At 44.3% G+C, this 17,530-nt stretch overlaps 1 protein-coding gene across 3 annotated transcripts in view; it reads left to right on the forward strand.

The window, feature by feature from the left end:
* Positions 1 to 17,530, forward strand: part of CALCR (calcitonin receptor) — a 490,211-nt gene that overhangs the window by 350,373 nt on the left and 122,308 nt on the right. For all 3 annotated transcript variants that reach the window (XR_014225284.1, XR_014225285.1, XM_082258039.1), the window contains exon 6: positions 16,283 to 16,374. Coding sequence is in view for 1 of the 3 variants with exons in the window: in XM_082258039.1 (XP_082114165.1) it covers positions 16,283 to 16,374 (92 nt within the window). In the remaining 2 variants the exon portion in view is untranslated. The remainder of the gene's footprint in view (positions 1 to 16,282; positions 16,375 to 17,530) is intronic.

Here is a 17,530-nt window from a genome sequence, read left to right on the forward strand (position 1 = left end):
GGCAGCACATAAAACTGCTTGTTGTTGTGAAGCCATCGATCCACCAAAGTTCAAACATGATGTGCATACGGTATGAGAAGAAATACGAAGAACAGAGATCGATGGAACAAACTGGTTCATAAGGTGTGAGATACACGACCATGCACTGTGCTCTGTGTGCCACTAATTGTTATCGCACGCTATGGAATAGCTTACATCCACCACAGGGAGTCATTTATTCCATCAGTTAGCGATTGATTTCTAATCTGCACAATCGATTGCAAGCAAGTCGAGCAGCGTGATGGAGCTAGAAAAATATGTCTACCCAGATTACACCTAAATTTAATGGACTTTCTGACTTAAAGCGGAGTTCCAATAGTTCTTAGGTTTATTAACCATTTCTGGACCGTCCGCCGCAGTTTTACGTTGCTACTTTGACGTTAAATACCGGGGTTATGGCAACAGATACCTACCATAACCCCGGTATTTTTTTATTGGGCGGGCGGTCCTCTTTCACATAAAAGTGAACAGGACATGAAAACGCAATTATTTTAGTAATTATAAACGGATAAATACCTTTTCTCATCAGCTGTATATAGCAGTCTTGTGGCTTCTATCAGTTCTTGGTAAAGCTTGTTGTCACGCTCTCTCTAGTTTGTCTGAGGGATTGGATTGTCAGCTGCAGATACCACTCAGTAGTATGTGCAGAGATAGTGTTAAGCAGGGCTTTTTTTCTCAGAGAATAGGTGCTGGAACTCCCCACTTCTGAGTCACCCATCGTCTCCGCCCCTACCCACCTCCGAGCACCGTCCCTTGGTTTCACCCCCTTCCCACCTCCGAGCACCGTCCCTTGGTTCCACCCCTACCCACCTCCAAGCACCATCCCTTGGTTCTGCCCCCTACCCACTTCCGAGCACCATCCCTTGGTTCCGCCCCCTACCCACTTCCGAGCACCATCACTTGGTTCCGCCCCCTACCCACTTCCGAGCACCATCCCTTGGTCCCACCCCCTACTCCCCCCCCCCCCCCTCTGAGCACCATGCCTTGATTCCACCCCCTACCTACTGTACCTCCCAGCACCAGCTAATTTAGAGAATACAGAACCAAGTATCATTTTGTTGTGCTAAGTATTTTGTATGGAATCTGTTAAATAAACAAGAAAAGCAGTAAAATAGATCCCCTGGAATCAGCAACAATAGATCCCCCCCAACAATAGATCCCCCCAGCAACAATAACCCCGCCCACAACAAAATGCCCTCCAGCAACAATAAATTTACCCCAGCAACAATAGATCCCCCAGCAGCCAGCATCAATAGGCCATTCAGCTCATCCCACTGACCCCAGCACCCCTTTCCCATTGCATACATTCAGACTGGAGGTTCCGGAACCGCGTTCCCGCTGAAAAAAAGCCCTGGTGTTAAGTCAGTTAACTTAAATCTCTATACTCATCACAGTGGCAGAACTTCCAGTCCCAGTACACACATGACACATATGTAAAGCAGAAGCACAACAGTATGTAGCAGCGTGAAACAACAAGTGGTAATGGACTGACTGCACAAGTACTAGTAGCTAGGCACATAGGAGGAGCAAGCAAACAGACAGGAGAATATATCCTCTTCATGAAATGTAAGGAACATGTATGCAATTAAGCAGGCAGCCAACAGTTAATAATGAGTAGCTTACAGTTATGGTAATAGCGGTAGAAGAGTCAGGGTCCCCTATGGGGTACTTATCATAGCAAGCAATTCAGGATCTGAGGGAGCAGTGGCAACAGAGATGAAGGGAGAAGCAGGCAGGCAATGTTCCAGTCTGGTGAGGAGAGGGAGAGGTGCAGCGTCTTCAGAAAGCTCCGGTTTTTAAGCAGGAACGAGGAACAGGTAAGGCTTCCGGTGTGTGAGCGGTTGCACGAACAATCTGTCTGCCCATACAGCTGTTTTAAATAGCCACTTGGAGCGGCGCTAGGAAATGACGTCACGCGCGACGTCCAGCGTCACTACGTGACATATGCGTTCCACCGGACCTAAGGGTGGAACGCAAACAGAAAAAAGCAGGAAGTAAAGTGATTTCTTACACTTGTAGGAGGAGTTTTCATTCTCCCCTGACCCTCTGCCTGCACATGTCTGGACAGTGCTGATTGGCCCTGTGCTGATCACATGCACTCTCCCAAGAAAAAAAAAAAAAACGTTCAGCAAATACACATCAAACTGAGCATGTGCAGCTTGATCCCGAGCTCTGTACTATCAGAAATATATTAGGGGACAGTGGAAGAAGGGGAGGATCAGAGGAGACAGGGTCAAACAGCCTTTATACACAATGTGGAGGAATAACCCCTTAGGTCACAGTGAGTATAACAAGCATGCTTTACAGCATATACAGACTGATTTTACTGTTGTGGGTTTAGTAACACTTTAACTAAAAAAAAAGTCCCTTCTATTGCTCTCAGCCTCAAGCAAATCTCTAAATTATTTTATTTGCTTCGGAATTCTGAAATCCTCTTAGAGGGTGGCTCTCACCCTCTCGGTATGATGGGAAATGTAGTTCCTGAACAACTGGAGGGCCATAGTTTGAAGACCCCTGCTCTAAACTGAGATCATCCTGGACCCACCCTCAGCCTGCGGATAGACAGTGAAAGGAGAAGCAGCACAGCAGTGAGCTTATCTCTCTGTCACTCGGCTCTCTCCATCTATCAGCATGCTTCTGGTCGGCGCATGGTCTGATTGGCTCCTTGTGCTGCTTATTCCTTTCACACGACATCCCTGCTGATCAGGCAAGACAAGAGGATGATACCCTGCCACGTTCAGGTACTTACACTGTTTTAATTGAAAAATATATTTAATGATGTAGTAATTTTTTTGTCTATTATATCTGCCTATAGTTTAGCTTTAAAGCCAGCAAACTGTGAAACATTGGAGCCAGAAAACCCCACAAAGCAGCAGATTGCATTCAAGATTTTATTCAGTTCTGTGCTCATCAGATCACATGTTGGAGACATGTGTAGGCAGGTGTAGGTTGACCTTCCTGCAGGGGTGGCGCTGTTCAGACCTCCTCACAGAGAGGGTTGATGTCAAAGGTTCCTTTGAGACCTCTGTAAATGTCATTACAGAGCAGCTGCCCAATTGGACACTGCCGCCCTGAGTGACCTGGTGGCCATCTTTGGTGGGGGCAATGCTAATATTTAGCACTGTCCTCCCTTGGGTTAGGCCACATTTTGCATAGTGGATAGGCCAGGGACAGAGCTCCTGCTGGTTAGGTAAAGATGGATTAGCATAGGGGCAGGTTCCAGTGGAGGAGGGACTGCTGCTGCACCCCCTCAGTAACCTTCCCCATCAAATGACCTGTTGCAGGTCTGTCTTCAAGCCACCTCCTCTGTTGGATGCTGTCAGGTGTCTATAGTGTGCAATGTACTCCCGTGCCTGGCTCTTTGTAAGTGTTCCGGTCCAGTGTGGCTCTACATACAGAGTTGCTCTTCTGCTCAGTACTATCACATTAACCACTTAAGCCCCGGAAGATTTTACCCCCTTCCTGACCAGGGCCCATTTTGCGATTTGGCACTGCGTGACTTTAACGGAAAATTGCGCGGTCGTGCGATGCTGTACCTAAACGAATTTGACGTCCTTTTTTTCCCACAAACAGAGCTTTCTTTTGGTGGTATTTGATCACCTGTGCGATTTTTTGATCATGCGCTATAAACAAAAAAGAGCGACAATTTTGCAAAAATAACAATATTTTTCACATTTATTTATATGAAATTCCCCCCAAAAAAATGTAAAAATCAAAATGTTTTAACATTTTAGGCCAATTTGTTTTATTCTTCATATGTTTGGTAAAAAAAAATCGCAAAAAGCGTATTTTGATTGGTTTGCGCAAAAGTTATTGCGTTTACTAACTAAGGGAAAGATTTTTGTCATTTTTGTCGTTTTTTTTTTTTTAACGTGTAATGGCGGCGATCTGCGATTTTTTTTTTTGTGGGACTGCGACATTGCGGAGGACAGATCGGACCCTTGACTGATATTTTTGACACTTTTGGGGGCACCAGTGACATTACTACAGTAATCTGTTCTATACATATGCACTGTTACTGTAAAAATGACACTGGCAGTGAAGGGGTTAACTTTTTTTGAGAGGGAGGGGTTAAGTCTGTCCCTAGGGGCGTGCTTCTAACTGTGATTGGCTGTGGCTACTGGTGTAAGAACAGAGATCAACAGTCCTACATAGCAGAACCGTGTGATCACTGTTCATACACAGGGGAGAATGACTGGCGGCTTTGTTTACATTAGCCGCCTGCCTTTCTCCCAGTGTAACGGACAATCGCGAGTGCCCGGTGGACATCAGGTCTGCCGGGCACACGCGCGGGGGGGTCCGTGACCGAGCGGGAGCGCACCCCCGGCGGCGCTTGCTTGCTCCCTAGAGCCTCACAGGCTAGCGACGTAGTCCTACGTCGCTTTGCCTGTGAGGGGCTGACCGCCAACGTAAATAGTCGTGCGGCGGTCGGCAAGTGGTTAATATACTCTACCGCATCAGCCAGTCTCTGTGTGAGTTCTCTTCCCCCATGGGCAGTTCCCCTGGGCCCACTCACACATGAAAATAGATTTTTTAGCTTTCACTATTGCAGACTGTTGACTCTGACATTCTTGTACCCTGAGGAACTTTGTGAATAAGAACATCTCCACAATGGTTTTAGAATGGAGGGGGAGTTTTTTCTATGTTGCACTAATGGGGACGATGGCCACCTCCATCCAGGTATTGTATGATGTGCTAATTATCCTACACAATGATCCAATAGAGTCCAAAAGAACGTGTTCCATTATATAGAGTATTTATTAATTAATTCATCAACCTAGAGATTTTCACCAATGGATTTAGAGTCTAAAAGCATGTTTTCTTTCTTATAGTTCCATAGTACAAAAGACAGTGTGTTTCAGGGGCAAAACGCCCCCCCCCCTCCCCCCTTCTCATCAGGGCTTTCAATGTTTTATGAGTTGGGGGGGAAAAAAGACTTGCGATAAGACTGTTGATCCAGGAAATATCCGATTGCCTTCTGAGGGATCAGCAAGGGATTTTTTCCTTTGCTGAAGTAAATTGGACCATGCTTTATAGAGATTTTATTGCCTTCCTTCGAATCAACTGGGGGTATAGGATTCTATATATGCAAGTTTTCTATTTATTTATTCAGTTTTTTTTTTTTCTCTTTTGGTTGAACTAGTTAGACTTGTGCCTTTTTTATTTTCAATGCATTTTTTTTTTTTTTAACCGTTTTCAAGAACATCAATTGTCATGAGAGAATATATGGTTTTACGGTTACAGTTGACATTCAGTTACAAAGACATCAACAGTGAACGATATGGGGCCACATCGAAGTTCTTAAAAAACACAATATTGTTTAAAAAAAGTGACCAGGATGCAGTATTCAGAAAAAAGGTCCTGGTAGGAAAGTGTTAACAGATAGGGACAGATATAATTTTGCCTCTGTACAAATCATTAGTAAGACCTCATCTGGAATATGCAGTACAGTTTTGGGCACCAGTTCACAAAAAGGATATCAGGGAACTGAAGAAAGTGCAGAGAAGGGTAACCAAACTGATAAGAGGCATGGAGGAGCTCAGTTGTGAGGAAAGATTGGAGGAACTGAATTTTTTTAGAGATTATTCGCTGTGTTTTCAACGGCAGACCTCCTTACCGTCTCAACAGGGAGCGATCGCGGGTGCCTGGTGGTAAGTTGTTTCGCGGGACAGAGCCGACCTGCCGCAGTAAAACTATGGTGGCTGGTCAGCAAGTGGTTAAAGCAGAACTTATATCTGAGCACCATAAACTAAAAACGCTATTTAAAATGTTATTTAATTCATTACTATAAAAAGCATCTATCCATGTCCCCATGCTTTATTTTGTAGAGAAATCACTTTTAACCCCCCCCTCCCCTATCATTTTTAGCCTTGGCTACCTTGAGTAAGGGCAGATGATTCATGTAGTTTTTCCTTACTGGCAGGGCTTTTTTTCTCAGAGAATAGGTGCAGGAACTCCCTTCTTCTGAGTCACTCCTTGTCTCTGCCCCCTACCCACCTCCGAGCACCATCCCTTGGTTCCACCCCCTATCCACCTCCGAGCACCGTCCCTTGGTTCCACCCCCTACCCACCTCAGAGCACTGTCCCTTGGTTCCACCCCCTACCCACCTCCGAGCACCATCCCTTGGTTCCACCCCCTACCCACCTCCAAGCACCATCCCTTGGTTCCACCCCCCTACCCACCTCCGAGCATCTTCCCTTGGTTCCACCCCCTACCCACCTTTGAGCACCGTCCCTTGGTTCCACCCCCTACCCACCTCCAAGCACCATCCCTTGGTTCCGCCCCTACTCAACTCCGAGCACCATCCCTTGGTTCCACCACCTACCCACCGCCGAGCACCATCCCTTGGTTCCACCCCCTACCCACCTCCGAGCATCTTCCCTTGGTTCCACCCCCTACCCACCTTTGAGCACTGTCCCTTGGTTCCACCCCCTACCCACCTCCAAGCACCATCCCTTGGTTCCGCCCCCTACTCACCTCCGAGCACCGCCCCTTGGTTCCACTTCCTACCCACCTCCGAGCACCATCCCTTGGTTCCACCCCCTACCCACCTCCGAGCACCGTCTCTTGGTTCCACCCCCAACCCACCTCCAAGCACCATCCCTTGGTTCCACCCCCTACCCACCTCCGAGCACCATCCCTTGGTTCCACCCCCTACCCACCTCCGCGCACTGTCCCTTGGTTCCACCCCCTACCCACCTCCCAGCACTGCTCCTTTTAAAGAATACAGAACCAAGTAACATTTTGTGGTGCTAAGTAATTTGTATGCAGTTTTTTAATAACAACAAGAAAAGCAGTAAAGTAGATCCCCACAGCCAGCAACAATAGACCCATCCCAGCAGCAATGGACCCCAACAACAATAGACCCCCACAGGAACAACAGATTTCCCAGTAGCCAGCTCAGCATCCATAGATTCTCCAGCAGCCAGCAACAATAGACTCCTCCCTCAACAGTAGATCCCTTCCAGCAACAATGGACCTCCCAGCAACACAAGCCCAACACAAGCAACACAAGCCCAAGGTGTAGGGAAAGCCCATAAATAGTCTAAGGACTGTGTAGCAGAGCATTGTGTTTCTGCATCCAGTCCTGTAGGAGGAGACCCATGTGCAAGGGCTCTGCACCTTTGAACAGGAGAGCTAGAGATGCCAGAGTGAGAACATTGAGGTCCTAGCTAGGTCTAGCTGGGTGGACTACTGAAGGTCCTTTGTCCAAGAAGGAGGCTCACTGGAGAGAACTAGGAGGAAGTTGAGAAGAAGTCCAACTGTCCTGCAGTTTTGTAAGTCTGCATCTCCCTCTCTAGGAAGAGCTGGGTGGGTATCAGGAACAAACAACCCAGCCTATGCTGAGTAGAAGTGACAGTGTGTAGCTTTTAATATCCCGAAGGAGGACAAGTCACTCTTAGTATTGGGAATCCTGTGGGACAATCAAGTGCAGCCAGTAGTGTGTAAAGCACAGCCAGAAATTGAGGAGTTCTCAAGCTGTTACAGTTTACCTGGAGTATCCCAAGCTCCCTATCCCCATTCAAGTCCCTGTTCCAATAAAAACCCTAGAAAGAACCCCTAGACTATTTTCTGAGCCAGTGGAAGAATGAAGAAAATTCTGAGTGCCTGGCTGCGTGTACTACAAAGGGGGAAAACATGACCAAATTCACCAGCAGCTCTTTAGTTGGTGTGCTACAACATCTTCATATCTATTTACTAATGCTAGCAGCATGAGGATTAAAGATAGTTAAAGGGTAACTCCACTTTCATTGGGAAAAAAAACAAATAAAAAATAAATAATACAGTGTATACAATTGCAACACAAGTCATATTGTATTTGAATGGTATTAAAAATGACCTTTCCTTTTCAATCTGCAGCGCTATAATTTCTGTAAAGTGCAATGCAATATGGCTCCCTGGAGGTGTTCTGTACACAGGATTTGTACAGAACGCCCTCAGAAACATAATTTCCTGCTTGTGTGATTGGCTCACTGATTTCCCCAGAAATGAACACTAAGATACAAGTCAGATTTTTGGCATCCCCTGCAACAAAAATGTCATTTTTTTGGTGAGATACTCCCAATAGCAACCCGTTTAAAGGGATGCAGACCCAGCCACTTTCCTCATTAGAGCCCTGCAGGTGCAGCAGCTGATTGATAATTATGAAACCACTCCCATTAGACCAACTCAGCACAGAGGAACAAACAATGATTTCTTCGGAATAACAAAAGGTAGGAATCTGCAACAAAGTTTTTTAAAATCCTTGTAATGTACAAAAGTGGAGTTACGCTTTAACAACTTGCCGACTGCCTGCAAAAGTTTTACTGCGGCAGGCTAGCTCGGCTGCGCGAAACGATGTAGCCCTACGTCAGTCGTGCGTAGTGCTAGGGGGAATAGTGCTAGGCAGCGGGGATGCCAATGCACGGAAATGGTGGCCACGATTGCCGACGGGCACCCGCAATCGTTCCCCGCTGACAACGAAAGATGGTCTACTGTTGTAAACACAGCTGACCGTTCTTCTCTCAGAAATGATTACAGAATGCCTGTGATCCTTCTATATAGGATCACAGGTCTCTATGATCATTTCACAAGTCCATCCCCCATAGAGTTAGAAAACACTCCCCTAAGCTCAAACTTAACCCTTTGATCCCCCCTGGGTTAACCCCTTCCCTGCCAGTGTCATTATTATAGTAACAGTGCATATTTTTAGCACTGATTACTGTAGTAATGTCACTGGTCCCCCCCAAAAGTGTCAAAAATGTCAGTTAGGGGTCCGATCTGTCCGCCGCAATGCAGATCGCCGCCATTACTAGTAAAAATAAATAAATAGAAATTACATAATTCTTTCCGCTAGTTTGTAGACACGCGCAAACCAATCAAAATACGCTTATTTTAACAAAAAATATGTAGCAGACAACAAATTGGCCTAAAAGGATGAAAAATTCGATTTTTATTTTATTTTTTGGGAATGTTATATAGCAGAATGTGAAAAATATTGTTTTTTTTTTTTTTTTTTCAGCATCGTGCTCTTTTTTTGTTTATAGCGCAAAAAAAATAAAAATCGCAGAGGTGATCAAATACCACCAAAAGAAAGCTCTGTTTGTGGGAAAAAAAGAACATTAATTTTTTTTGGTACAGCATCGCACTACCGCGCAATTTGCTGTTAAAGTAACGCAGTGCCGAATCGCAAAAATAGGCCTGGTCATTAAGGGGGAAAGTTCATCCGGTCCAGGAACGGTTAATGTTGATTAGGAGAGTTTAGTTCCTCTGAAAAAAAAAAATAAAAAAATATAATACTACAATATTTTTTAATCTTTATTCAAAATAGCAGTCTAGGATGCAGGAGACCCAGAGTGAGGAAAAGGCTCTGAGACTCAAATATTTAACTTCCAGTTTAAATGATGATATAAATTATATAAATATAGATTTATGGCCGGATCCTGGTGACATGCAGAATGCGAATTAAGTGTATATTATTTATGCTATTTTTCAGCCCGTCATTTGTTTACGGTGGTTTTGTATTTATTAAATCTCCGTTCTTTTCCGAGAACATCGTGTAACTCCCGATTATTCGTTGGGACGCAAAACACTTCTTTGTATCCTTCAGCCGATCCCCGGCACAACCTGAGCTCCCAGCGACTCGCAATGCAGACAGATGTTTGCATCTCTGAAAATCAGGAATATGCTTAACGCGATAACGTCAGCCGAGTTTGCCAATTATTTGGCGGCAGTGCATTCAGAATAAACTGATTTGCAGCCTTGAAATTGTAGCACTTGAGGATAAGACACATCACTGCAATAAAAAAAAAAAAAGATTATTTCAACAAAAACTGCCTGCTTTCAACACAATACAACACAAGTCAGCAGACATAAAACATCCGTTCCTTGTCATGAATTTTAGATTAAATTGGCGCTTGTTTAGGGTTCTATTTATAAAAGATTGCTGCGCGATTTGCATATTGATTTTGCATTTTACAGTAGTCGGCTATCATTTTCAAGGGAGATTCACCCATCAGCATACGAGATAAGTAAAAGGTGTACAAATGTGGAAAGTTTAGGGCAAAAATACAATAATTTTTATTTTTTTATTATTGTTATTATTATTATTATTATTATTATTATTATTATTATGAAAAACTTTCAATAAGAGTCCATTCAGACCAAGTCGCCTGACAAGTCGCGGTCGCTCGCTCGCCATTGAGTAGTACAGGGTCCGTTCTAATAGGAGCGACACAAGTCGCTCCGACTTAGAAAAAGGGTCCTGTACTACTTCGGGGCGACCTCGGAGCGACTTGCATAGACTTCCATTATGTGAAGCTGTGCACGCTGTGCACCGCAACTTCACAGGTCGCCCCACAAAGTCGTGTCGCGCCAGTCTGAATGGGCTGTAAAACTGTTGTATCACAGATTTAAACAATCATGCTACTTAAAATCCCAAAACATCACAGAATGTTTGCCCCTAATTATGTATGTATATATATATATATATATATATATATATATATATTTTATATAAATATAATTTTTGCCCCTTATATATCTTTATTACATTACATATGCGCCATTACATATCCAAATGTGTTGTGTGGGTAATTAAGTCGTTGCAGCAGAATTTCATTAAAGCGGAGTTCCGGGCACAAAAACGATATTTTTTTTTTGTGCCCGTCCGCTAGTTCAGCCTAACCTGAAAAGGAATTGGATAGTTAGATTTTTTTTTTTTTAAAACTCACCTTGTAATTGACGATCGTAAATACTCACCTATGACAGCTTCCTCCTCCAGCGCCGAGGCTCACCCCGTCACTTCCTGCCTCGCAATGATTCCTGGGAGCTAAACGTCATAGCTCCCAGGAATCAATGCGCCGCACCGGCCCCGCTCGTCATTTCCGGGCGACGCCGCATTCCCCTGCTAAACAGCTTCTGGGCATGCCCAGAAGCTGTTTAGGAATGCGGCGCCGCACCGGAAGTGACGAGAGGGGCCGGTGCGGCGCATTCTGGGACACGAAGACGCGGAAGAAGACAGAGAAGAGGACCGCACCGGCTTCAGCTGCCCACAACCGAGATGGAAACGCTGTGGAAGAAAACTTCTAAGTAAGTATTTCTTCTTGCAGGTAAGTGCGAACCGGGACAGATCAGAGGCTAGCCATTGTGGAATGTGCTAGCCCTGACTGTCCCGGGGGTATGTTAAAAAAAAAAAAACGTTTCTCTGCCCGGAACTCCGCTTTAAAGTGAATAAGGTACAGGTGGTGTCTTGTTTTTTAACGCATTTCCAGAGTTTTTATTACAAAAATGAAAAAAAAAAATTTCAATTATATCAATAATGAAATGCCCGACTCCCGCTGTGACTGAAAACAGCGGGAGCGAGCCTCGGGTTGCGCGCGTCGCCCACAAGGGGAGGAGTCCAGCGACGTAGGTCTACGTCGCTGGACGGGGACGAGCCACTGTGCCGCAGTACAGTCAACGTGACTGGTCGGCAAGTGGTTAATAGACAACAAAAAGGTGAAAGTCTGTGGGACTTGTAGGCCCTGTGTACACCTGAGCGTATTTCAGCTCATCTCTGAAAAATCCCATTCATTTCAGTGGCCCCTGTTCACATATGAGCGTTTTGTCACCTGAAGCAAAACGCCTGAAGCTCAAAAAAAGTACATGAGCTTCTTTTTTTTTTTGGCAGATAACAAGCATACCTGAAAAATGCCCAAAAAACACCTAAAAAAACACCCAAAAAAGTCTGAAAAACACCTGAAAACGATACAATTGAAATTGATATATACCAACCTCCAAGCACTGAACCTTGGTTCCACCCCTACCAACCTCCGAGCACTGAACCTTGGTTCCACCCCTACCAACCTCCGAGCACTGAACCTTGGTTCCACCCCTACCAATCTCCGAGCACTGAACCTTGGTTCCACCCCTACCAACCTCCGAGCACTGAACCTTGGTTCCACCCCTACCAACCTCCGAGCACTGAACCTTTATCCACCCCTACCAACCTCCAAGCACTGAACCTTGGTTCCACCCCTACAAACCTCCGAGCACTGAACCTTGGTTCCACCCCTACCAATCTCCGAGCACTGAACCTTGGTTCCACCCCTACCAACCTCCGAGCACTGAACCTTGGTTCCACCCCTACCAATCTCCGAGCACTGAACCTTGGTTCCACCCCTACCAACCTCCGAGCACTGAACCTTGGTTCCACCCCTACCAACCTCCGAGCACTGAACCTTTATCCACCCCTACCAACCTCCAAGCACTGAACCTTGGTTCCACCCCTACAAACCTCCGAGCACTGAACCTTGGTTCCACCCCTACCAATCTCCGAGCACTGAACCTTGGTTCCACCCCTACCAACCTCCGAGCACTGAACCTTGGTTCCACCCCTACCAACCTCCGAGCACTGAACCTTGGTTCCGCCCCCTACCAACCTCTGAGCACTGAACCTTGGTTCCACCTCCTACCCAGCTTCCAGTACAGCCTCTTTTAGAGAATATAGAGCCAAGTATAATTTTGTATTGGAATGTATGAAATTAGGTTATGATAAAAAGAAAAGCAGTAAAATAGATCCCCTACAGCCAGCAGCAATAGACCCCCAGCAGCAGCAAAATATCTCCCAGCAGTCAGCATCAATAGACTCTCTAGAAGCCAGCAACAGTAGACCACTCCCTAAACAGTAGATTCATTCTAGCAACAATTAACCCTCAGTATCAAAAGATTCTCCACCAGCAACAATAGATTGCCATGCAAAAATAGATCTCCAGCAACAATAGATCTCCCATCAGTCAGCATCAGTAGACCCTCCAGCATCCATTGGAGGTGCTGGAACTGCGTTCCCCCGCGTTCCTGCTAAAAAAAAAAGCCCTGCTGCTACCAAATTTAGCGTGTGCTGTAAATTGCCTGCAGCATTGTTCCAGTTTCTTCTTGCTGGAGGCTGCCATTTTACTGAAGCCCAGAGCCCCTGAGCAGCAGTAAATCATAAAGCAGAACTAAACTCATTGATTTAATGGTTTAAAAAAAACAGTTACATTCCTGGAATGCCGGGATTGCTAACTGTCACTTTTACTTGTGTCCTCAACCAAACTGTTCCCCCTTGCCAGAGGACATTATATACATATGTACCTTTGGGTTACAACTGAGATAGAATCCACTTTTTTGGCCTCAGTTGCCATTTAGTGCCGAGTTCAGCTGCAATCTCCCAGACATTGACATTTCCTTCTGACAAGAGATACATACAGATATTTTGTTCAAGCTTTCTGGGGGGATGTCCTGAGACATTGTTTTTATATTATACATGTGAATGTGGAATTCATCATCAATACAAGCTATAGAATTAACGCACTGCGTAGCCCTGAAGAAGAAGCTATGCAAGCTTTGAAACGCGTTGGGTAATCCTGTCGCTAATTCACATAATTCCTTAGATATATGTATTGGTGCGATGTAATTTATGTACATTCCATGTAGATTGCTCCATAGTGTGGATATATTGTGTGAATATGTTTTTATTTTTGTAAAAAAATAAAAAATGTTTTTTTTTAATACTTTAGTATACTCATTAAGTGCCTACAAAGTCCCAACTCCTAAGGGAATCTTCTCGTTGATTTAGATAAACCAAACTGTCAAACCATGAAATGTCTGGTGTCATAACTGATCACATGTGCAGCACCATGGCAGTTGCAGATCAAACAGAGGCAGCTTCTTTGGCTGTAAAGTATAGGAGGATATAATTGTGCTTTAAGGCTGTCAGTAGTGCATAAAAATGCCTAAAATTGGAGAGCAACTGAGCGTGTGCAGAGCAGGGTGAGACAGTTTATTACTGGATTTTATACAGTATAGACACTTATTTTTAATGTTTTACATTGCTGAGCCAGCCTGAAGTCATCTAGCAGGATTTATTTTTCTCACTAAAGTGTCACTTTAAGACCACAATATTACTAGATAGCGGATTTAGGTTAATGAAAAGACCAGCTGGAACGGATAAGGGGTGTGCAGTTAGGAGTAGGGCTTTAAAGTAGAACTATAGGCAAAACCTTTTTTTTTTTTTATTTTGGTTAGAGTAAGGAAGGGTTATAACCCCTGTAAGGATTTTTCCCATCTATGTCCTATTGCGGAGATTTCCCTTCACTTCCTGTCCCATAGCCAAACAGGAAGTGAAAGAAAATCCCGGCAAATTAAGGCATTTTCTCAGGGAAGATATATGTAATACAAGCAGGGCCGCCATCAGAAATTTCGGGGCCCCTTACACAGCTTTAGGCCTGGGCCCCTCTGGGCCTGACCACCAACATTTCACAGGGCCCGCCCTCTGGCCGTCCCACCGAATCCACCCACTGGCCATCCCACAAGTCCTTCAGTGCACCCACTTCTATTTTAACACTCTTACCACTTAAGACATTTAAAAATGAAGACAGCAAAGAGACATCCCCATATATTCAGAAAAGAGACATCCCAATCCAGCAAAGAGACAGCCTCATATATTCAGCAAAGAGACATCTCAATCTAGTAAAGGGACAGCCTCATATATTCAGCAAAGAGACATTACAATCCAACAAAGAGACGTCGCATATATTCAGCAAAGAGACATCCCAATCCAGTAAAGAGACAGCCTCATATATTTAGCTAAAAGACATCCCAATCCAGCAAAGAGACAGCCTCCTATTTTCAGCAAAGAGACAGCGCAATCCAGCAAAGAGACATCCCTTCAGCTGCATCGGCTTACTCTGCAGCCCCCCTGTTTTAGCTATTGCTAGTTACTACGGCAGCAATAACTTGGTCTCATTGGTTGGGGTCTGGGCAGCTGGGCCCCTCGGAATGCTGGGGCCCCCTACATGTGTATGGGCTGTCCCCCCCTGATGGCTGCCCTGAATACAAGTATTACCCACAGTGCATGTCCTGGGAGAGAAATAATGAAATTCCTGTAAAGGGTATTAAATCAAAATATTTTGTGTTACAAACAAGTGTGTTGTAGGAAAAAAACAATTGCTATCAGGGCCGTATTGGATAGCCTCTCAGCTATCTATCCCTATTGGCTAGATGGCATATATCATTACCGCGTATACCCATATAAAGTGCTTTAAGCAGTGCATATAGTGACAGTGCAATAAGATAACACAAAATAAATATATATATGAAATGACATCAATAATAAATAAAATATATATTGTGAAAAATGTACATAAACAATTATTTGAAATAGTCCCAAAGTTCTGAAATTTTCCCAAAGTTCATAAGGTGGGCAAATAAAAAAAGAGAGATTGGTGAAATACAATGGTGAATGTCCAATTGATCCAAAGCAAATGGCTACAGTGATAGTGTCCAAACAATGATCAGTGCAGTAGTGTTGTCACCCTCCGTGCTGCTGCAATATGGTGTAGATAGTGAAAACTCACCAGACGATGTTGACCCCCAATGCCTTACGACAAGTGGGTCAGTAGAACTTTAAATGGATGTCCAGTGAGGTCCCATCTGTCCACGCCCGGGTGGTCCTGGTTGCTCCTAGTGGTAGATACGGTGAGGCAAAAAAAAAAAAAACGCACTCCTCATAGTGTAGTATGGATAAAAATTACTGTTTGTATTAAAAAATAGTTAAACCGCCTTTTCATTTCTCAGGGACCCCCAGCTCACCATAACTAGTGTCCCCATTGGAAGATTTCCCCTATTACTTTTCTGGGGACAACTCAAAATTTAGGATTTTCTTTTACTTTCACTTTTAATGATAATGGTAAACAGGACACATAGAGAGGGCAATAAAAACGGACAGGGGTTCTAATCCCTCTCCACTACATCCAACACTGAAAAAAAAGTTTTGCCTTTAGTTATATTTTAATATATGACAGAGGATTCCCAGAGCACTATGAGTTATCCAAAGACACTTCCCAGCCATAGTGATCTCCTTTCAGAAATATACTTGATATATATAATTGATCTCCTTTTATGGATCCTTGGGATAGAGCTTTACAGAGAAGGGTTAGTGAGGGGGGGGGGGACAACTATGACTTCTACACTTCCATGTGAATTTCAACTTGAGCCACTGAGCTCAGTAAACAGCAGAATATTTACATCAGGAGGGAAAAAGAAAACATGTAAAGCGAAAACTCCCACCTTCTCATTGGTTATGAGAATACATGCTAAATATACGCTAGATTTCACATGTGCCTAACCCAAAAAAATAAATAAATAAATACATTTTAAATGTTTTTTTTTTTTTTTTACCATAATAAAGAAAATATGTATAAAGCCACTCTAAATCCTTTTAATATCTGTTTTTCCTTCCAGAATGCCTACATTCTTTATTACATGGCAATTGTTGGACATGCCCTGTCTATTGTCTCCCTGCTAATTTCCCTTGGAATTTTCTTCTACTTCAAGTAAGTGCCACCGGAATGCATAATTTCGATTTTAATTGTTTTTGATTTCCAGGGTTACATATTAATGAAAAACCAAGGGGAGGAATACTGATTTGTGTGGAAATGGAATTTGTTCACTAGCTAATGTAAGTCACATCTTATTTTTCTCTCCAGTCTCAATACCCAAAACACAAAGCTCATTTTGAACTCCAGACAGTCTGCAGAACTTCATGCGCACAGATGTGGATGACTCAACTTTTGTAATGCGGTAGATTATGCTGGGGTGTCGTGGGGGCAAGGTGGTGCCCCAGCACCTTTTTTCCGAAGGACATCTTAAGAAGAAGGTGGCACATACTAAGTTCTCCCAACTCCTAGTCATCTGCCTCCCGTCTGGGTCCCCCCATGTATATGATTGTTTTTTTTCTTTTATATTTCTCTTTTCCAGTAGTCTTCAGGCTGGTCATGTGCCACACATGGTCTTATTCCTCATATGATATTATCCAGTGATGAGCACTCTTTGGTGATACAGAGCATTGTGTTGACATGATGATGTCTGCACAGCTCACTGCGTCATTGTATGTGATTGCAGGCGATGTAGTCATGCCCTTGAGCACCCTGACACCCTGCACTCACTGGAAACCCTCAGCCTTTCATCCCAAAAGACTAAGGGCATCTAGTGCCCTAAAGCTATTGCAGTGGGGGATAGTACCTGAAAGGGGGGAGTATTGCAGCCAGAGCTACTGGTCTAGATTATGCTGGGGTGTCGTGGGGGCAAGGTGATGCCCCAGCACCTTTTTTTCCCAAGGGCATATTAAGAAGAATATGGCACATACTAGGTTCTCCTGACTCCTAGTCATCTGCCTCCCGTCTGGGTCCCCCCAGGTCTATTTTTTGTTTTTTCTTTTATATTTCACTTTTTCAGTAGTCTTCAGGCTGGTCATGTGCCACACAAGGTCTTCTTCCTCATATGATTATATCAAACAAAGGGCACTCTTTGGTGATGCAGAGTGCAGTGTTGACATGATGACGTCTGCACAGCTCACTGCATCATTGTATGTGATTACAGGTGATGTGGTCATGCCCTTGAGCACCCTGACACCCTGCACCCACTGGAAGCCCCCAGTCTTTCAAAGCAAATGACATCTAGTGCCCTAAAGCTATTACAGAGAAGGGTAGT

Source organism: Pelophylax lessonae (assembly GCF_965119305.1).
Source record: "Pelophylax lessonae genome assembly, chromosome: 5".
Lineage (NCBI taxonomy): Eukaryota > Metazoa > Chordata > Amphibia > Anura > Ranidae > Pelophylax > Pelophylax lessonae.